Source organism: Vitis riparia, chromosome 16, assembly GCF_004353265.1.
Source record: "Vitis riparia cultivar Riparia Gloire de Montpellier isolate 1030 chromosome 16, EGFV_Vit.rip_1.0, whole genome shotgun sequence".
Classification (NCBI taxonomy): Eukaryota; Viridiplantae; Streptophyta; class Magnoliopsida; order Vitales; family Vitaceae; genus Vitis; species Vitis riparia.
The window spans coordinates 3,752,678-3,776,019 of NC_048446.1; the positions used below are offsets into that span (position 1 = coordinate 3,752,678).

At 37.3% G+C, this 23,342-nt stretch overlaps 1 protein-coding gene and 1 long non-coding RNA gene across 2 annotated transcripts; one reads left to right on the forward strand and one right to left on the reverse strand.

The window, feature by feature from the left end:
• The first annotated feature begins 7,448 nt into the window (after positions 1–7,448).
• LOC117932922 lies at positions 7,449–7,935 on the forward strand. Its single transcript, XR_004654260.1, has 3 exons — positions 7,449–7,538; positions 7,648–7,755; positions 7,848–7,935. It is a non-coding gene; the product is annotated as an uncharacterized LOC117932922 (long non-coding RNA).
• A 9,875-nt stretch (positions 7,936–17,810) lies between these two features.
• LOC117934144 (pentatricopeptide repeat-containing protein At1g26460, mitochondrial-like) lies at positions 17,811–21,881 on the reverse strand. The gene is made up of 3 exons (XM_034855781.1): positions 21,666–21,881; positions 21,081–21,562; positions 17,811–17,936 (listed from the first exon to the last, which is right to left on the reverse strand). Exons 1-2 carry the CDS (start codon positions 21,861–21,863, stop codon positions 21,119–21,121), a joined length of 642 nt encoding a protein of 213 aa, XP_034711672.1. The 5' UTR covers positions 21,864–21,881; the 3' UTR covers positions 17,811–17,936; positions 21,081–21,118.
• Positions 21,882–23,342: the final 1,461 nt, after the last annotated feature.

The window sequence follows — 23,342 nt, forward strand, 5'->3', positions numbered from 1 at the left end:
TGAAAATATCGATAATTACGAATATATCGGTACTTTCATTTTACGGATATATCGGAGATATATCTACGGATATTTTGACATGAACTATCAATGAACCTAAAATTGATAAAAAAAAAAAAAGAAATATAAGAAAAAACACTTAAAAATAAAATTAAAAATATAATAGATATTTTAAAATTATTTTGTTCAATAAATAGATATATGTATAATAATATTATATGTGCTAATAAAAAAAAAAAGAATTTCATGAGTATATATTTATTATTAAATTATATCAAATATTATTCATAATAATATTGTAATATTTGATTATAATATATCTAATTTTAAAATATATTTAATATTAAAACTATAATTCATTTAATTTAATTGTATTAAATGATATAAAATAAATGATGATATAGGTATAATTTTTATTAATTAATTAATATATTAATGATATTAAAAACACTATGAAGAAAATTATAACGATAATTTTTATATTTTTGATATTCAAATAGATGAAAAAATTTTATTTAATTATAATTAATTTCTTATTTAAAATATTTTTAAAAAATTATGTTTATATGATGAATTTGAGTTTATATATTTTTGGTTCAGATTATGTAACTAGGGGCAAACTTGCCCTAGTAATTGACCCCTGCTGGCAAAACCTTGGGAGAATTGTGTTTTGGGCCCAGCTGGGCCCAAAAATTAACAAATGGTCCATATATGTTACAGAATTAAGCCCAACACCCAGACAAAGTCTCAAAATTGATAAGAAGGCTATACAATTTATAATATGCCGAAAATGCCCTTTGGCTGGCTAATGTAAAAAAAAAAAAACAAAATCCACGTTGGATTTGCAATTCGTTTTCCCCAAAATTGAGAGGCATTTTCACATTCCTGAGTGTCTCCCTCGTTTCCGCCCAAATAATGCCCTAATCCTCTCTTCATATGGAGTTTGCCGACCATCCGATTAAAAACAAAATCGACGTTGGATTTCCATTTGGTTTTCCCCAAAATTGAGAGGCGTTTTCACATTCCTGAGTGTTCCCTCGTTTCCGCCCAAAGAATGCCCTAATCCTATCTTCATCTGGAGTTTCCTGGCCATCCGATTTTAGGTGTAGACGGTGGAGTTTTTCATCTCTGTCAATCCATTGGTCTCGACGATCACCACCGGATTTGGGTTCCGTGGCGAAGTAGTTGATAGTAGGTTCAACAATTTCAGTTTATGCTTCATTTTGGCTATCCCGACCATTTCATTTCAGCCCAAATACATTGCCCTAATTTATCTGGCGATTTCAGTGTGCCATTAATCCCCACCGTGGGTGTCGTCCCGTGCTGAGCATTGAGGAGAGAGCTTCTCTGACCATCAGGTAAAGTAGTATTTTTTTTTAAGCTTAAAGCTTAAACCCCGTAACTGGCTCTAAGACATGGCGTGGGTTATGGTGTTTTTAAGACATGGCTCACAGTTTGAAATAGTGAGGATCCTCATGGGCTAATTGCATCTGCATGTCGTGGTATAAAAAAAGTTTTTGTTTAGATAATTATGTTTGTGTTCGATTTATATGATTGATAGCCTTGACATGGAAAAATCACTTCTTTTTTATTAAACTGTGATGTCACCATGATTCACTTGTTTCTCCATCAATATGAGAACCCTCGATTGCCATTCATGATAATTGTGATGATGAAGACGACATAAAAATATATTTTGATTTTCCTTGCATTTTACTTGGTTCACTTATGTTTGTTTGGTTTAGCATTGCATATTGAATTGAAAAGTTAGTTTTATAGGTGCAATTTAAAAATAGATGATGCATGAATGAAAAGTTAGTCGACCAACCAGTTAAAAATAGAATAAGTGAAGTAACATTTGGAAAAGTATATGCATAAATGATGCATGATAATCTGGACATGGTGACTAGTAATAGTGTGAACTTCAAAGCAAAAGGGCAGATGAGAGAAAATATGAAGGCCATTTTCTATAAGACGCATAATTGTTTGGTCTATAATATGATATTTGTGCTATGTTTGTATAGGTTAATGGACGCAAGTAATAGGATATATTGTTACATTTTCGTGGGTGGCAAACTTGTCCAAAAAAATGATGGGCAATGGGAATACTTGGGTGGAAGAAGCAAAGGTATTCACATATATAAAGGAATGACATTTGAAGAATTCACCAAAAAAATCATAGAGAAATTCGACATTTCCCTTGACGTGATGAAGATGCACTACACGCTGAAGTTCAATCCCAGAGTCATCCAAGATTTAGAAGATGAGGATGATTTGGATAACGTGGTTTCCCACAGTGATGACTTTGCAAATGTATACCTAGTAGACTTACCCTCTGTGGAAGCCATTGAAGCAAATATCCCGAATTCACAGTTGGCATTTCGGTAATGGACTTTAACATCAATGTTTATTTAAAATGTTGTGAATATCAATTTTACGCATCACGTAGTCTAATTATGTTAATATATGTCAATGCAGAGATCCACCTATCACGTTCCCGTCCTCTAATGCATCATGCGATCCAATTCCTCAAACTATGATGCTATCAAGAGGTTTTGCGTCGCGTTCTGCAGATACTGAGTACATCCCTTTGGAATCGATTCGTTTTCGTGAGGCAATATTAGGGTCGGGACATACATTTAAAAATGCCAAGGAGTTTCGCAATGCAATTTACCAGATGTCATTAGGTGGGAGGTTTGAATACAAGTACAAGAAAAATTCCCCTACGCATATGTCTGTCAAGTGTTCGGTTGATGGTTGTCCTTGGAAGATAACAGCTCACGCTGTCGAGGGAAATGTCATCTTGCGAGTTCATACTTACCAAGTGAATCATAATCATATAGCTCAGGATGAGTGTTCATCTAAGGTGAAGGTTTCTTCAAAGAGAGGTGCGGTTGTTGTTGAAGATGTGTTTAGAACCACTCCAGACTATCTTCCCCGTCAAATCTGTAAGGATTTTGAACGTGATCATGGGGTTCAATTGACATATAACCAAGCATGGCACCTTAAAGAGAAGGCAAAAGAGCGCATATATGGAGTACCACACGACTCTTACACGTTTTTCCCTTGGTTATGCCATAGGCTAAGAGAAATAAACTCGGGCATAATTGCGGAGTACATTTCCCAAGAAGGTCACTTCATGCAATTGTTCATTGCCCATGCATTTTCAATTCAAGGGTTCATCAAGGGGTGTCGACCTGTATTGGCTATTGATTCTTGCCACCTAAGCGGTCCATATAAGGGAGCTCTTTTGTCTGCCATTGCATATGATGCAGATGATGGAATGTTCCCGCTAGCCCTTGGTGTGGTAAGTTCAGAAAATTATGAGGACTGGTATTGGTTTTTGGATAAATTAAAGAGGGTATTAGATGGTAAAGAAGTTGTTATTATATCAGATAGACATCAGGGAATCTTGCGTAGTGTTTCGGAGTTGTTTGGGACAGGAAATCATGCATATTGTTATCGCCATGTTAAGGAAAACTTTTCTAGCTTCTTCAATAAGCAAAACATTCGAGAAAAGAAAGGGAAAGAAGATGCTTTGCTACTTTTGGACAGCATTGCGTATGCTAGGTTGGAAATAGACTACAATGAGGCATTTGAAAAACTTGTGCGCTTCAATGAGAACCTAGCAAAATGGGTTGCGGAAAACAATCCCGAACATTGGGCAATGTCAAAGTTTGTTAAAAAGAGATGGGATATAATGACAACTAACATTGCAGAGGCGTTCAATGCGTGGTTAAGAGAAGAGCGTCACCAAACAATTTATACTTTATTATTAATGCACATGGATAAACTTGTAGCCATGTTGGACACCCATATGCGTGGTACACAAAAGTGGAAGAGCGTGGTCGGACCGAAAACTGAAGAGAAGTTAATGTCAAATATCATGAGGTCTGGTCCAATTAGTGTGCTACCCTATTTGGGAGGGACGTTTAAGGTGTTTACTGGAGAGGTTTATTTGGTTGTCGATATGAATCAACGTACGTGTACTTGCATGACATGGCAAATGTCCGGTTTGCCATGTGCACACGTATGTGCTGTCATCCGCACACTGAGACACGACGTGTATGACTATATTGACCCATGTTTTCATGTCTCCATGCAAGATTTGATTTACTCGGGTCAGTTTCAACTATTACCAACACACAACATGCCGAAACTTTGTGATGATGGGAGTTTGCAAGATTGCGCGGGCAACACCTTTCCTGCTTTCCAACCCCCTCATGTGAGACGTCCTCCAGGAAGACCCCGACAAAGGCGCATTGAATCACAGTTTTCTCATAATAGAGCAATTCATTGCTCTCGATGCAATGGAATAGGTCACAACCGCTCTAAATGTAATAATCCGTTGCCGTGACATTTGCATTGTATTTGGTTGTACAATTTCCTCTTTTTGTATCATTCCATATATTCTGTTGTATGGTATATGGTATGGGGTTGTTGATTCTCGTTTTTATGTATTGCCCTATTTATAGGCACCATGCACTTTTTTGGAATTTTTCTTATTTAGAGTTGCTTTCAGTAACCAACTTAATTGAAAGTGCACTTTCAATGTGGTTTCTTTTTAGTTGTTATTTAATTCCATCTATGTGTCTACATTATCGAGCATTTCTTATTTGGAGCCTCATTAAGGATGACAATTTCTGTTACATTATTTTACGTATAGGGGTGACAATTTTTTTTTTCAATAAAGCGAGACTTCCCCTATATTTATTTCCAAGTTGTGAATTAGTCCTCTTATAGCATTATGTTCTTGTTGCACCTATTTCAATGTCCCATCAATTTCTAAGACGTCATAAAAATTGTCTTTCAATTTGTCCTGAATTAGATATACTTGTTACACATGTTGTCCATATGGTTATTATCTAGTAATTTATATGGTTGCTGGTTGGATAATCGATCATACACGTGTTTGCTTCCAAACTGTAAGCGTTTTCCTAAAATGTCATATTGTTATGTATTTCATTTATTTTTTCCTTACAACTATGATTATGGAACCCCATTACCAAATTAATCAAACATATTAATTGTCGAAATAGTCAATTGACCTTTCCCTTTATTATTAGTTTCCCCAGGTCATCAATAACTGCTATAACACCCATTTCCAGGTGCCCGTTCTTCCAAGGTTGAAGCTTACAACAATCATTTCATTCTTCTATGGCCACTACTGAGGTGATGCATTCTTTCTTGTTTTTAAATATTGATAACTTATTTCGGATATTTCATATTTTGATCAACTTACGACCTATAGTTTTTTTTATGTTAAAGATTGAATTACATAAACATCCAATTGTAAATTATGAATCCACATGAATATGTTTGTTTGTTCATTCAATTTTATTGCTTTATTCACTACGTTTACATATTCCTATTGATGTTAATTTTTTCTTATATATAATTCATGTGTAAACTACTAATGACCTCCAACGATTTCAATGCAGTCCACCAGATTGTCTACACGGTGTTCATCTTCAAGGTTTCTAAAACTATGCAACAGGCTCCCTGCTGAGAAATTGGACGTGGTTCGAGACCTTCAGTTTGGAGGTCTTCTTCACTTAAATTGCAAGGAGATACGGCACAACATCTATATATGGCTGATTGCCCATTTTAACGTTGGGTTCAGACGCATTGACATTACATCCCACAAAAGGTATGATCTGACAGCTGCTGATGTCGGCCTTGTCTTTGGCCTCCCGACGACTGGACGGATTCTACACATTGCTACTACCCCGTCTGGTCATCCGTTCGGTACCCTCAACACATGTGAGGAGAGACTCCTCAACTTACCTATTGGGGAGGAGTTTCGTAGATGCTTCATTTACTACACTTGTGCGACGCTATTAGCCCCCACCTCAAGGATTGATGGATGCCGAAACTTGTGGCATACCATCCATGAAGATGGTTTCAGAAATGATGTTAATTGGGGCCAATTTGTTCTTGACCAGCTTGTGGAGGGTATAAGACGATTTAAGCAAGGGAACAGCGTCTGGGTTCATGGTTGCATTCTTTTCCTCCAGGTATTGGCCTTCTTTAACATTCATTAATTGGTAAATTTGAATTTGTTTACATCAGTACCAACAAGTAAGAATTATACATATGTTTATTTCCATTGTGCAGCTCCATTACGTAATTAAATTCAAAATTCCTTTCGTTCATGTTCCGATGACAGCGCCCCTACTCTCAGCATGGTCAGATGAGTTGATAAAGGAGCGCTTATCTGCTGAGATCAGTGAGTTTGGGAGTTTTGGACATGGCCAGGTAGTCATTTATTCGACATGAAGTTTGTTATATATTGATTTACATGCATTTTGAATACCTCCATTGTTTCTATGTTCTTACCATGCGTGATGTTCTCATAATGTAGGCGTTTGATGAATCGTCACCGCCTCGTACACATGTCGAGGATGACAGTGGACCGACAAGTAGTCATGTACCGACAAGTAGTGATGTAGCTAAAACTACTTGTTACTTTACGCATTCAATCCATCTGAATCACATTACAATTTGGTTATCATTGCTATATTGTTAATAACTTCTAATCAATTTTCTTTTAAATTTGCCTATGCCAATTCATTAACATGTGACAGGAAATCTTGGAAAAGTACTATGCTGCCGAACGCGCAATAAATTCTTATCAAAAGGGCATTCAGCAGCAGCTTGGCATCATGCGTGGTCTGATCCATAGATTGGATGCTCGAAGAGAAAGACGTGTACATTCCCCTCCTGCTGGTCACTCAGGCTATGCAGCGGATGACTTTCCCGAGGCCGCGCATGATTCACCCTCTGCCCGATATGACATGCCATTCCATTGCATCGAAGAAGTACCAGACACTCCTATTCGGCATCCACCTATTATTGGTAACATTTTGGGCCACATTCATTACTGCATTAGTTCGTACAAAATATGTCAAATTGTACTGGGGTTCAGTTAACTAATCTGTTTATACTCCAAACAAACAGCCGATGACGAAGTAGTCATCTGTGACCCCTTACCTTTGCGTTCTATGACTGTGGCCCCCCGATCCCATAGCATTGGGAGGCAACGGAGAGTGCGTCGGATGGCTCCCAATCTATTGTCACCATTCATAGCGCAGACACAAACCCGCCATTCTGCCATCAAGATGGACCTAAAAGAGGCAGCTGCAATTGTATTTAATGGGGACTTGGACCCAAGGCATGTTACATCATATACTACGCCAATTTCAAGTGTTTCCACATGCAATAAATCGTATTACCCTAACATATATGGTTTTGTTGGCAGCGAGGAGCTTGTTGCAATGCTTGACACAAGTTTAATCAGAGGCAACCTCGCGTCTTTCCAGGGAGACTGTTGGATTGGCAATGATGTTAATATTTCAATTTGTCCACTAGTTTGCATTATTTTTAATTTTAATGTGATGTAACATCTTCTCATTAGTCAATCTGAATATTGATTACATTTTAATCATTTTTTCTTTTAGGTCGTTGATGCATTTTGCCGAATGTTGCAATTCGATGATCAATCAAGGACAAAACTATTTCTCTCCCCCTACATAGCTGTAGTGAATGCTTTTAATTGCCACTACATCTGAATTTCCCTTGTTTTGATAACATGTCCACACGTTTACACATGTTTCCATGCATTAAGTACTTTCATCTCATATATAGGAAATGGTGATGCGTTCCAACGCAAAACATTTGACGCACGATGCAATTATTGCGCGTTTCGATCCATATATGTATGCCTTTGATGGTTCGTATCAGAATGTTACTCAGGTCAGACTTGCATTCCAATGTTTTATGTTTCTTCACTTCTAATCTCCTTGACCCATTATATGTTCTAATCCATTGTATGTGGCATCATGCAGGTCTACTTACCGGTCCTTTTCAAAAACCATTGGACACTTTATGTCTATGACCTACATAACAAACGAATCCAGCTCTTGGATTCTCGGCTTGGAAGAAAAAGGAGTTGTATGAGTGGAATACAACAAAATTTGGTAATGTACCTTCTACTCCCCAATATTTGTTGCATTGTACATCATATTGTAAGTTTGAATGTCAATTACTTTGCTTGTTTAAGGCCAAGGTTGTTCTATGGCTTGTTGCCAACAAGAAAGAAATGGTTGCTGTAGACTTGAACATGTACAGTTTTGTCATGCCAGACGTACCATGCCAACCAAATGAGTTAGTGTTTACCACAATTAAGTTTAATTTGATTTCATAGCATTTTCCACATATTATACTTCCCATGTCACGCATATTAAGTTCTTACACATTACTCTTTGTGTTAGCAATGACTGCGGCGTTTTTATTATGAAATTCATGGACAACTGGTCCAATGGGGGACTCTCCAAATCCATCGATGTGGTATGTACATATAGGCTTTCGCTATGACATCATTTATATAAAAATTGCATAGCATCGGCAACTTATTTAACCTTTCCTTATATGTCTTTTAAACATGAATGAGTGCAGGCCAAGATTAAGAAGTATAGATTGAAGCTACTGGGCAGATTATTGTTTTCATCACAGAATGCACATCGGCATCGATTTATGGCAGTTTGAGTTACACTTTTCAATAGGATGTGACGAGGATTTGTAAAGATGATTGTACATTCTACAGGAAAAACTAACTCCTCCCATTGTATTGTGAATATTATGGTTTATATATTTAATGAAGGTTATGATGAAGTCGCATTTTCCCTCACTCTCTCAAAACATCTAATAAAGGTTCTTATTTCGTTTTTTGTTTTTTTTTTCTTTTTTTCTTTTCTCTTTGTGATTATTGACGTAGCATTTCTATTATAGCTCTTGTCGAACTTGAGATTCAAGTTGGCATGGGTGATGGTGAAGTATCAACATGGATTAGAAATCTAGACAGTTCTTCACAATCCAAAACTACACATTAGTATTTATTTTTAATTATATGATATATTATTTTATCAAAATACGAAAATAATAAAAATAACTTTAAACCTTTTTTAGTTTGTAATTATATTAGATTAATTAGTTTATACTTAAAGATATTTAATTTTCAATATTTTTATTTCATAATGACAATTACATTTTTACATATTCTAAAATGATTATTTAAGTTTTAAGTCAACAACTTAAATATAATTTAACTTAAAATCAATTTAAATCATTAAGTAATAAGTATTAAATTTTACCAAATAACCACTCACTATTTTTAATAAAATTTGGTATTATGAAATTTGTTAAATATAAAATAATAATTGATTAAAATAAAATAAAATAAAAATGGCACCAGATCGCTTGGTCGACCAGATCCACTCGACCGGTTCCATGAGGCATTGGACATGCTACTGGATGAGAGAGAATGCAAAATGGCACCCTCGTCCGGATAGCGACCGGTCGACCATATCCGGTCGACCGGTTCCATGAGGAATTTGACATGCTACTGGATGAGAGAGAGTGCAAAATGGCACCCTCGTCCGGAGATCGACCGGTCGAACATTCCACTCGACCGGTTCCATGTGGAATTGGACATGCTACTGGATGAGAGAGAATGCAAAATGGCACCCTCGTCCGGATATCGACCGGTCGACCATATCCGGTCGACCGGATCCAACATTTCACTTTTTTTTTTTTTTCAAAATGACAGCAAATAGTTTGTTTTGACTTATTTTAATTATACATATTTTACGGATTTTCTAAATTAATTGTCCTTTGTTTTTAAAAACCATTTATATAGAATAAAACCACATATGTGGTGAAACTATAATTATGGATGAAGTATAGTTTTAGGGTTATAATGTATCTGTATATTTTTATTCTTTAGGATATATATATATATATAAAAGGAAAAAGGAAAAAAATCTCCATGAACTAGGCCTAGTCTCCATGAACTAGGCCTGCTATCACTCCCAAACCCATAAGTTTAGATTCCTCAAAGGAAGCCATAAATTCAACTGCTCAATGGTTGTGAAGGACCATCTTTCCTCATGTTGGGCAAACACGTACCTTTCGATTTAGAGGATCCACTTTCATGCTTGTCTTACCAAAACCATATATCTGGTGACCATTATACATTCTGACTGGTTTTGGCTTAACGACAATTCATGTTGTTGTGCTTGTGCCTAAATAACCTCTTTAAAACTCACTTCAAGCATATCTCCAATGCCATTTATTTGGGTTGTGCCACCTAGACTAGAGGCAGCTTGCTTGGCCTCTTCTTCTGATTGTGTCTGTGATAGCAAAGATCCTTTAGCCTTTTGACTTCAACTGTTGATGAGTCCACATTCTCTGTTCTTTCACCATCTTTTTTCTATAGGCCATCTAGTTCCATATGATCCCTTGCATTTGTGATCTTTGAGTTGTTAAGGAGTTGAGCTGTAGTCATTTGTACCCATCTAAGTGATGAATAAATCCAAGAGAGGAAGAGGTCCAATGGAAGCAGTATCAACAGTCAAGGTCAACCTGGAGGTCAGGTCATTTCTTGAGAATATTGCAACTTTCTGATATTGGAGTGGGAAAACTTCCAATGGTGCTGTACACAGAAGCCAAGAATAGGAGTTTGACAAGGACCATATGAGATAACTCGAGCGCTGCCAGTGGCGGGCCTTAATTCTTCATTGCTCCATGTATGCATGAATGGCCTTGTTCTGGATGCTATATGTTGTGACTGATGTTCCATTTTAGATGAGGCCAGAAACTGATACTTTGTACTTGGTGGCATGCTGTTAAAGTCTCCAACAAGCATAACGGGGATGTGGCCCCATAAGCATCACTTAGTAATGCAATGATTGGCATCCCAAGATCAAGCTTGTCAAGAAAGCCAACTTTCATTGCATTTCCATGGCAGCCCAAGGTATTGCAATGCTTCATTCCAGTAGATTAGCCTTGGTGTCTCACTCCTCGGCTGGTTTCAAGACAGATCAATAGTTTTCGAGTTGGGAATCTTCAACAGCTAGTTCATCAGCATGTACCAGTAATGCTATGTCTGGTCTACCCAAGCTTGCAAAATCAGAATTTGTCTTCGCAACAAGTTTTCATCTTCTCATAATTGATCAGAACTATGTCCTTACTTATTAGTTAACATACCTGTGGTTTGATAGTTTGATAGTTTGATTAATTGATATGATATTGTTTTCCTAAATATTTTGAGTGATATTTCATTTATGAAGTTCTTTTAATGTGAGGCTTCTCTCTATTATCCCCAGAGATATTTTAATGACTCTCTAGACTCTAAGATTGGAGTAAATATAGAATTTGATGTATAGGTAATGTAAGATTTTCTATTTTTCTTGATTATTAAGGAATCTTCTAAGTTTGATTTCTAAATGAGATTTTAGATTTATGAAATTCATGAAAATTATGTCAAATTTGATCATTTTTGGAATACTCTCTAATTCCATCCAATTTTAAAATAATTTTTAAAAATTCATATAAATCAAATTATTTATCCCAAAAAAATTATTTATATCTATATTTAACTACCAACTATAAAATATAGAAATATTTATATACAAGACAATCTACACATTTCAAAAAACAATATCCTAAGTTTAAATTTATTTTTTATTTTTCTTTCACTTTTATTTTTTTCTATTTATTTTCTTTTCATCAAAGTTTTATTTTAAATTTATGATAAGAATTAGATGATATATGATAAGAATTATTTAATTTTAAAAAAAAAATCCAAACACAAAGGAATTAAACAGGTTTCCTAAATGTATTTTTTTTTTTCGAATGAATGAAATTTTAAAAAAATGAATGCATTATATTAAAAAGTGCAAAACACCCTGGAACATGTTACTGTGTTAACCGGTTCATATCCGGTCGGCCGGGGTGACGTTTAAAAAACCTTCCCGTAGTTAATTTCTTCAGTGATATCCTCTGCCAGTCGAAGGGATCCGCCGATTGAGCTTCCACAGACCCACTTTCGACGCCCTTTCAGCTGTTGCAAGCCTTCAGAGTGAGTTTTGAGGGGTGCGCGTTCACATTTCGGAGCTAGGGCGTGAGGTTTGGCAGTGGTCCTCCTTCATCGCGCGTCACAGGCGGTTTGTCTTCTCTTCCCGCGCGCCACGACTCTTTCATTGGCCTTGTTTTGACATAGGTGTGGCCCTTTGTTCCTGTAGTACAGTGCTCTCTTCTATTGTAGTGTTTCATGGCGCCTAGGAGAGACAAGGGTGCCTCGAAGGCACATGGCAAGCGCCCTGCTCAGGCTTCTTAGGACGGTCAGGCGGAGGCTCGCCGAAAGGCGAGGTTCGACACTGGCCTGTTCACTACGCTCGACGAATACCAGAGGTACAAGCAGCATTTCATCTAGAGGAAGGTGGTTGCAGGGAGAAATATTAATTTCGCCCATCTACAACATTTCGGGTTTGAGAGCCTCTTTGCACGCATGGGGTGGCTGCCCTTAGTCACTATTTCAGAGCCCATTTTTCCGACATTAGTCAGGGCATTCTATTCACGAGTGACGTATGGACATGGAGGCCCGATCACTTCGACCGTTAGAGGGGTTCAGATCCATCTGGACCCGGAGAGCATCAGCCGCATTTTGGACATTCCTGGTGGTGGACTCCGAGTATATGATGCCAAGGCCTGGCCGACGGTGCCGGGTTTCGATCCGAGAGAGGCGATTCAGAGGATGTGCGGCCTGGCAGATGCCCCGGGGTTGGGCAAACCATCGGCACATAGCCTCATAGTGACCTGCCGAGTCCTTCATCACATGATAGTGTACATCCTCCTACCACGTGGCGGTCATCGAGATGAGGTTTCCTACTTGGAGGCATTCCTGATTGATTCGATTATGACGGGGAGATGTATTGATGTCGGGTATGTCATGATGATGCACATGATGGCATGTTGCGAGACGCCCAAACGCATTCTCCCATACGGCCGCTTCATGACACGAGTGTTCAAGGATGCGGGGGTGGATTTGAGCAAGGAGCAGGAGGTCGAGGCGCCCAGCAGTTATGACACCTATGATGAGCAGTCGATGGCGCAGATGAAGTTGGAGAAGGCCCCAGATGGGTCATGGATTAGGAGGGCGGACCGACCAGTACCACAGCCACAGGTAGAGGGGGATGTGCATCCTGCAGTAGACGAAGAGGAGGAGATTCGGGAGATGGAGGGTGGGGTACACCCTCAGACCGAGTTTGACCATAGAGAGCCTGCGTTTGATATCCCTACACGCCAGTCTGAGGGTCGCCACTTTGACCCAACTATGTCAGAGCCGATGACGACTGAGACGGATTACACAACTGGACCATCTAGTCAGCCATCATTTACTGAGCCTCATTACACCCATACATCACCTGGCCAGGCTCCTGACGCCCCTGAGCATGCGCCTTGGATGGAATTGGCTGCGCATATTAGCTCAATTGGGACTCGTATTGAGGAGCGCATGGATCAGCAGCAGGCTACGCATGAGCATATCCTACAGAGGCTTGATCGCCTAGAGCGTCAGCATGAGGAGATGATGGCGTACATCCGCGCTGTGTTCCCACCGCCACCCCATGCACCTTGACTGCATTGAGACCACGTCGTTATTTTGTTTATGTTGCAAAACTGGGACATATATATTTTGTATTAGCATACGTATATTCAGAGTAGTGTCATATTGCATGCAAATGTTTTTGATTTTGTTTTAATTTGGATTCAATATATATATATATATATAGATATATATATTATGCTATTTAGTTTATTATATGTTGTTTAGTAATATTTACAAGATGGCCAAGTCATCTCATCCATATTAGGAGGTACTGAACTTTAACCCTGTTTTACTTTTCTTAATTTACTAAAACTATAACCTTTTAACATTCTTGTGTTAGATTCGAAATTGAATTGCTGGCCATATCTTACTTTGTCTCTTGTATTTATTCTTCAGTTATAATTCTTAGTAATCCAGTTTGCTACACCTTCGAAGTTCACAGAAATGAGAAAAGAGATATTTCAATGAAATTCTATTTTGTCTGAACTTCAGAAGCTATTAGTTGTCATTTTATTTTTTATTCATATTTACTATATTTGGAGGGAAATGATGGTGTGGTCATCAAAATATTTTCTTTTGTATCAGCTGCTTAATTTTTGTTCTATCCTGTGTCCATGATTCTGATATATTTTCAATTCCTTACTTTACAATCAATTAATTTCAAACCTTATTCATGCAAACAGGTTAGGGCGTTTGGTGCAATACATGAAAATTGGGGCCAATTACTGAGTTGGAAAGATCTCTTTGAATTTATTCGTATTAGGTTTTGTCTTTGCTCTAATTTCACACTGGAGCTGACTGAAACATAAGCATTTAGGAAAGGAAGTGAATGAGAGAAAAGATATAGGGAAAAAAATCTAACATAATATAAGTAGGAAGAGCTCATCAACATATGAAATGAAACTTCTGCTGAGCCCATTACTTGTTAGTATCTATAAAGGATTCAAGTTCATAATAAAATATGAAAGGTAATTTTTATAGGATCCATATTGACATGTATTGTTGTCTCTGTCTAAGGCCCAATTCAGCTCAATTGGCAGCTATTGGACATTGTACCAACAATGCATTAAGATAGTAAAGCATGAATTTGAACCTATAGAAATCAATTGCTCAGAGTGATACCTGATTTTCTGGTAAGGATAAAATAATGGAACAGAAATTCAGCATCTCCTCAAAGCTTAACTAGGGAGACATTGTGAATTTTGAGCAGGAAAATCTAGTCTAAGAAATGATAATGACATCAACGTTATTTAAAGACTTTTGAGTGCTTTCTGGTTGGAGAAGAAAAATAAGAAATGATGACGTAGGCCAATGTCCTAGCCAAAAGAGGGTCTACCATGTATTAGAACTTTAGTTGAGCTAGGGGTGTTACAGATTATTTTGACGTCTGATAGTGACTCAATGGAAAGCTCCCGCATTTAGAGGTCTTGTACTTAGTGATGAGTTCAAGCCTTAGAAGTATGCAGAGGGATAGGTCTGGAATAAGCCTTGTATGAGTTCTTTAATCCCTGTTTCTTGTTTAACAGGTGCTTTCTGATAGCAGGGTTTCATTATCCTTCGATTATCCTTGTATGAGTTAGTCTCTTCAAGTGCAAGCAATCATATGGGTCTTAGGTAAGCACCTGTCTCCTTGGTAGGCAAAGGGGTAAGCAAACATAGCTGTCTTTGTTAATAAGCAAATTGGTAAATAAGCAGAATTCTTTAGTTTGGTTGTCTATGGGCTTGTGTTGCTTCCTTTGCTTAGAAGGGCTTTTTGCTCATTTTTCTTCCTTTGAGCTGATAAAATTTTGTTTATTGTCAAAAGAGAAAGATACCAAGATAAAAAAGATGAAACGATAATTTATAGACTTTTCCTGCTCAGAACATGCATATAAGGCCAAAACCCAAATGCAACTTCACATAGCGACTTGAAATGAGTTTGTAATGGTGGTTCAGTTAAAAGTCCATCACCTGATGATCCCTAGTCATGGAATTATATAGCAGTGGTTACTAGGTAGAGAATAGAGCATAGTTACTGTGTTCTATGGTGCCATTTTTTTCAATTATTACATTTTACTTGAGAGTAACTCAATGAAAGAAAGAAAAAAAAAGAAACACTATCATAATTCTTTGGCGTGGATTAATTGTTAGGTACTTCAATTCATTGTTATTTTGTATATATGTTAGTTGGATGACTTGGATGAAGAAGAAATCTGTCTAGTTGCAAACACTTCTAAATCAAGGTGATTTCTCGGGCCAAAATCTTTCATTTGAGAAGGTAAAAACGATTCACTGGAGTCTGACTCAGGATGTGGTTTAAAATGGAAGCCAAATGTAGTAACAAATATCAAGTCATTATCACTAATGGTATTTCTGTGGCAGATTGACTGGTGGTAACTCAAATGTGCTAGAATCTTTATCATAGGTCATTGGTTAATTTATAGATCAAACTTGTTATTTTTTTTTTTTTTGGTTGCTTGGTGCTGCTTAATCTCTATTTGTATATCAAGCAAACTTTGAAATATAAGATGAAGAGTCTCATTTTCATAATATATCTGAAAAACAAGTAACATGTGTGGGATGAAGGTACAGGAACAACTCAAGCAAATTAATACTCCTATTCACTTGTATCACCTGAAGGAAAGGTTAAGGTTTCAATTACTCTTCATGTATGCGGATTTTTCAAAATTTATCTAATATTTTCTTTTAAGGACATATATACAATAGCTTGTACAAAGAATTGAAGAAATGACAATCTTCCTTCCACCTGCTCCCTTGAAAATGCTTTCTTTTTTAACTCACTTTTTTCTCGAATAATCTTAAACAATGGCCACTGTTTTACTTTATTATTTTTGGTTTCAAGTGACTTATTCTCAAATTTATCATAAGGCTTCTAACAGGAGTTTCCAACACTTCAACCCTAGGTACATGTTTGATAAACATGCATTATGGACTATTGAAATTTTCAGGCAGGATGATTGATATTATATAATTACATATTTTTAGTTTTCCCAGTGTGCCGTCTTTTCTCTCTTGGGCATTAAATCACGCTACCTTGCCTAACTCTTTTAATGCATTTCATACACATTTATCTTTAGCCAGTTTTGTAGAATTTTTAGTTTTTGTTTGACAAAGTTTATGGAGGGAATGAAATTGGAATGGAAAAGAATTTGAAAGGACTGAGCTGCTAGTTTTAAAACTGAAGGACATATGCTTAATTTAGGTCACTGTTTGTTGTGTATAAGGATCCCTTAGAGGAGGGAAACTTAACTGTTTTAAACTTCTTTGTGATAATAGATTTGTTCATGAGGCCTTGTATTTGTGGTTTCTTTTCTTTTCTCTATTTTTTTAGTGGCATTACGTTCATTCTAATTTTGACAAGCTCATTCCCAACAAACACTTTTCTCTAATTACCTTTTGATGGTTCTTTTATGGCTATTTTTCTTATTCATCTCATGCATTTAACCTTAGTCATAAATATAAATGAAATAATATATTGTTTCATAATGGCATGTTTTTTAAGGCTCCATTGTAATGATGTATTAGATATGTTTGAAGTAATAAATAAAAATAATTTAGTGAATTTAAATCCATCTTTTATTTTTCTTAACTTTTTTATTATCTTCTACTTTTCATCTCTTTTTATTTTCTTTTCTCAACTTTTTTACTCATATTTTTTAGACCAAAACATAGCCTAAGAAAATGGAATGAATTGATCACTTCGTTAGAACTAGGATGATGACTCATAACCAAAAATTGTAATCCCACATTACCAATATTTAGTCATTTCATTGTATTGTTTAACAAGTTGATTTTCTTAGAACATCCAATATAAGGAAAAATATTTCATTCTCTCATGAAATATGAGTTCCAAAAATAGTTTTATAACTGATAAAAATTTTGAATTAATAACTATTTAAAAAATTAACAAATTTGCAAATTTTGGAACTCTTTTATTAGTCAGTTGGCATACTTGGTGGACATGGGATGGATCCGGTCGACCGGTTACCATAGACCGGTCGCAATCCAGTTAACGATATTCACATAAAGGACACCAACCGGTCGACCGGTAAGCCTAGACCGGTCGACTGGTAATATTTCTTTGTAATGTTGACACTTCCTATGGGTTTTCAGCTTCAATGGGCCAACAACCAATATAAACGGAGGAAAAACAAAATTTAAAAACAAGAAACATGTGCTGATAAACTGCGAAATAACCAAAATTTAAGTTCAATACATTGGAATTTTAATTGGAATGAAATCCATAATTACATGTCCCGAAACGTATATGATACTATTTGATGAAAATAGTTACAATGTAAAAACTTAAAAGAAGGTTGGTATCTTATTATCCAACTCTTAACATAGATTGGCTTCTTATAAAATAAACTATCTTGATCATCTAGACTTCTCTGCTTTTCTCTTCTCATCTTTCATCTGATGTTAAGCCTCTTATTTTGAAGTATTTCTATTGATCGTGACAAAGCTCCCACTTCAACAATCAACCCACCTGCACACATAAAGGGAAAAACAATTAGTTCAAGGATAAAAGATCATTTATTTGCTTCATCTAAATACGAAAAGGAAAGGGTGCAATTCGACACCCTCATGTACTCGTTTAAGTTGTCCTATTATCCGTCACTCCATACCGTGCACATAATTTTCCATTGATGCAGAGTCATAAATCCGTCTTACAAACAGAAGAAGTCAACATACTCATAATTTAAGAACAATCAACGAATTTTTTTCAAAAAAAGTTGAAATCCTTCAATGTAGGTAGGGTTGTACACACTTGTACAGTTAGCACATTTGGCTTGTACAGTTAGTGTAAATGGCTTGTACAGTTATGCAATCCACCGAAGGGACGACCGAACAAATGCATATGTGTGGGGCAACAATGTTTCCATTCTCGTGGATGAGGGAAAAGGAGGAAAAACTTAACCCTCATTTCGGTTCCTACGCCTAAGTAATGTGGGGGAGCTAAAACAATGAACTAACATTGTACAAATAAAATAATATACGTGGAAGGAGTGTGTTGTCAACCGATATGTGTGAGGAATGTGCACGACGAGTGGAAAATGTTGATGACTAAGTTCTTCACAATCACTTGAAATACATTCAGATACACACCCTTGTACACCCTTGTACATTTAGTACATTGCGATTGTACACTTGGTGTAAATGCCTTGTATAGTTGGAGCAATTCCACTTAAATAAAACTGAAGGAGTGCATATGGGGGGGTTAACCACATTCCAAAGAAATGGCTAATTGAAAATGGGAAAATGAAACCCAATTTAGGTTCCTATGCAACATAAGTGTGCTACCACAAGACATTTGAATGTGTACGAAGGGAAATGAGGAATGACTGTGAGGGATGTCCCCCTAGTAAAAAAAAAGAAGGAAATGAGCAACGATTGTTTTCAAAAAAGTTGAAATCCTTCAATATAGGTAGGGTTGTTTACCCTTGTACAGTTAGCACATTTGGCTTGTACAGTTAGTGTAAATGGCTTGTACAGTTATGCAATCCACCGAAGGGACGACCGAACAAGTGCATATGTGTGGGGCAACAATGTTTCCATTCTCGTGGATGAGGGAAAAGGAGGAAAAACTTAACCCTCATTTCGGTTCCTACGCCTAAGTAATGTGGGGGAGCTAAAACAATGAACTAACATTGTACAAATAAAATAATATACGTGGAAGGAGTGTGTTGTCAACCGATATGTGTGAGGAATGTGCACGACGAGTGGAAAATGTTGATGACTAAGTTCTTCACAATCACTTGAAATACATTCAGATACACACCCTTGTACACCCTTGTACATTTAGTATATTGCGATTGTACACTTGGTGTAAATGCCTTGTACAGTTGGAGCAATTCCACTTAAATAAAACTGAAAGAGTGCATATGGGGGGGTTAACCACATTCCAAAGAAATGGCTGATTGAAAATGGGAAAATGAAACCCAATTTAGGTTCCTATGCAACATAAGTGTGCTACCACAAGGCATTTGAATGTGTACGAAGGGAAATGAGGAATGACTGTGAGGGATGTCCCCCTAGTAAAAAAGAAGAAGGAAATGAGCAACGATTGTTTTCAAAAAAGTTGAAATCCTTCAATATAGGTAGGGTTGTACACACTTGTACAGTTAGCACATTTGGCTTGTATAGTTAGTGTAAATGGCTTGTACAGTTATGCAATCCACCGAAGGGACGACCGAACAAGTGCATATGGGTGGGGCAACAATGTTTCCATTCTCGTGGATGAGGGAAAAGGAGGAAAAACTTAACCCTCATTTCGGTTCCTACGCCTAAGTAATGTGGGGAGCTAACACAATGAACTAACAATACGTAGAAGGAGTGTGTTGTCAACCGATATGTGTGAGGAATGTGCACGACGAGTTGAAAATGTTGATGACGAAGTTCTTCAAAATCACTTGAAATACCTTTAGATACACACCCTTGTACACCCTTGTACAGTTGGTGTACATGCCTTGTATAGTTAGTGTAAATGCCTTGTACAGTTGCAGGAATTCGACCTACCTACAACTTAAAGAGTGCATATGGTCGGGTTAACCACATCCCAATGTCATGGCTGACTGAAAAGGGGGAAAACACCTTCCTCTCCAGTCATTAGCACATGGTAAGATTTCATTGAAAATTCCGTCTTATTACAGCCTTACATCTAAAAATATCTCATCTTTCTGTATGAAATAAAGATGTTAATAGCTTCCAAAGTATCCCTTGCCAAACCTAACGCCCTGGACATCACTCACAAACATCAAATTTCAAAAAGCCCCACCTCTCAAAAAGCCCTGATAACTCAACCAAAACCTCTCTGTCCACAGCAATGGAAAACAACTCAGGAAATCTGACATGCAGCAGCAACTCCCCACACCATATATCATGACAAAACCTAACTCTTCGCCAATCACCCAAAGAGAAGGAAATGAACCTCATGAACTCATCCCACCCCTGATTGATGCTCTTCCATGAATCTTTACCACTGAGAGCTCCTCACTAAGTCAATAATATGGTGGACTAGACAGAAAATTAAAGCACGGAAAGAAATAAAATCCAATAATGCATGATTTGCATAATTTCAAATCTATTACTCAACAAAACATAAGCACTGGTAATATTTTCCTCTTTGCCTATAAAAAAAAAATGATAAAGGACGAGAAGGGGTTTCATGTATATGTGTGCCTGTTTGTTTTTTGATAAATAAAGGTAAGTGCATATTTTTTATGTTCCAGTTTCAGATTCATTAAGACTTTGTTTGGATCATGGAAAGTGCTATGGGAAAGAAATAAAAAATAGTCTGGTTTTCCATAGAAAATTGATAAAAATTGAAATATAATGAAAATTATTTAAGAACTTATACATTCTTAAATTCTTTATTCTCTATAGAAAAGAAGAATAATATTGGAAAAGTATGCTAGAGAAGTTTAAGCTTTTTTTTCTTCCTTTTCCATTTTTTCTCCCAATTGAGTTTCCCTCCTACTTTTCGCGATCTAAATTGAACCTAAACGACTAAAAACAATAAAAGTAAAAATAAACTACACCTAATCAGATTTCAGTATCACTTTATGGAAAATCAACCAACTATAGTAAATGAATTGTGAGAACAGAAACTTTTACAGATAAGAAGACAAACCGTGTGCAAAGTTTCAAAACCATTCTTGGAGCTTGCCATTACCAAAGGATGTAAAGATGTAAAAGGTGAGAATATATCCTCTTCTGCTTCTTTGGGGAGTTCCTATAAGCGGTTTCAAACTCATGCAGAGTGCTGAATGCTCTCTGCAAATTCCCCAATGCTGCATCGACATATATTTTTGCAAGATAAGATTCTAGTTGAGGTGCCTTCTTTTGACGCAATGATCGTCGTAGGATCGCCCATGATGCATCTAGAAGAGTACAACTGTAAGTCCTACTAGCAGTTCCAAGTGCTGATACAACAAGCCCCTCATCCACAGAGAGTAGAACAGGACCCCTTGCATTCTCACCCCGAGCAATCCATCTGGCCATGAATTCCAGGGCATGAAAAGCTAACTTGCTATTATCCTCTTGCATCGCAATATCTGCAATGAAGATGCACATGTTCCAGGAGGGAGAAAGAGCTTTATTCTGATCCATTGTCTGGTACACACTCCAGAGAAGCGATGTCAGAAACAGAAACATAACCAGAAAGTGTTCCTCCTAACACAAATGATCTAGAAAAAAATTCTAATTAGTCATGTACCTTGCACCTCTCTATAATAGACACCAAAGCAGCCAGCCTGCCTTTGTTAACACAACTTCTCACACACTCAGCAAAAACCCTCATTGACAACATATAACCAGATTTCAAAGTCAAATCAACATATCTCAAGGCAGCATCAATCTGGTCTGTCAAAAACAGCATACCAACAACCAATTCATATGACTCATCATCAGGCATAGATTCATTTCCTGTCTGCAGCATCCTGATATAAATAAAGTAAAGATCCATCCATAAAAAATAATTGTAGAGCGGGGTTGGGAGGAAGTGGAGTGGGAGATGGCGGGGGAAGCCTGGGCTCGGCGAGTTGAGCTTCCTGGGAGAGGAATGTGAAGGTGGAAATGGAAGCTTTAAAGGGATTGTTGTGGTGGTTTAGGGTTTTGAGGAGGGTTTTACGGGCTCTGGAGAGGATCGCCATTTGGGACGCCATTGATAAGCTCCGCTCAGTTCAGAGGTTTCATCGAGACTGCTGAAGAAGCGAAGGTGACATGGCATTTCACATTTAACACAATTCTCCCTTTTAATTTACAGCAATCTGACTTGGAAATTAGAAGGGTATATAGGTCACTCAATATCTCATAGCCTTTCTATTAATTCTGTAACATATATGGACCATTTGTTAATTTTTGGGCCCAGTTGGGCCCAAAACACAATTCTCCCCAAAACCTTTTGGCTGGGGTACGAGCCCCGCACAAAAATCTGAAACATTTTTAAAAGTTTGACCGCACAACATGTTTGATCGCACTGACCCGTGTTTGACCGTTAAAAAATCGCGATATATTGGAGATGAAAGGGTAAATGCTAATAAATCCCGATAAATAGGTGAAATTTACGATAAACTTATAAAATATCGTGAAACCGATATTTCGCCTCCGTATATGCTACAGTCACCTGATGGAATAGCGAATGCACGTGTCTGCCAAAAGGTCTACGGACATGGACAACATTAAAAGATACCATATCGCACACCCACCAATCACAGCCCTCCCAACTTTCTCTCCAGCCTTCACTGTCTACCTCTTCCCAGGAGTCTCCATAGCCGTCCGATCACCATCAGCAGCAGGGAGTTCAATGATCGGAGGGCGGGGAGGAGTAGTGGTGGTGGAGATGGGGGTTGTGGGCTGCTGATCTGGTGGCGGTGATGGTAGAGGAGACAGTGGAGCTGAAGCTAAGCCACCATTTCCATGGGGTTGTGGAGAGAGTGAATGAGAGAAATGGGCCTTTTGTTGGGCTTTTAATGACTTATCCCACTGAAGAAATTGCTTTTCAAGTCTCTGGTTTCTTTGTTCCTAGCTCTGATTTTCCTCTGGTTCAACTTGCTGATATGCTTCTCCACTTCTCTCTCTCACTCACTCTCTCTTCCTATGGTTCTTCCTGTTTGATTCAATTGGATGGTTGAAGTTTGGGGATATGTGGTTTATGGGCTTGGGCCCATAATTTAAGTAGCCCAAACAAAGCCCATGACTTGTGGAGAGTTTGGATGGCTCACTTTCATGGGTATTAACTCAATAAGGATTTTTGGATATGTTCTAAAGTAATTTTAATGAAAGAGCTTTTAACTTGAAAATGGGCACTTCGTAGAAAAGTAATACTAAGATTGTTTCTTTAAAATCGTGATTTTAGCTTTATGTTTAGCTTTAAATTTTATTCACAACAAGG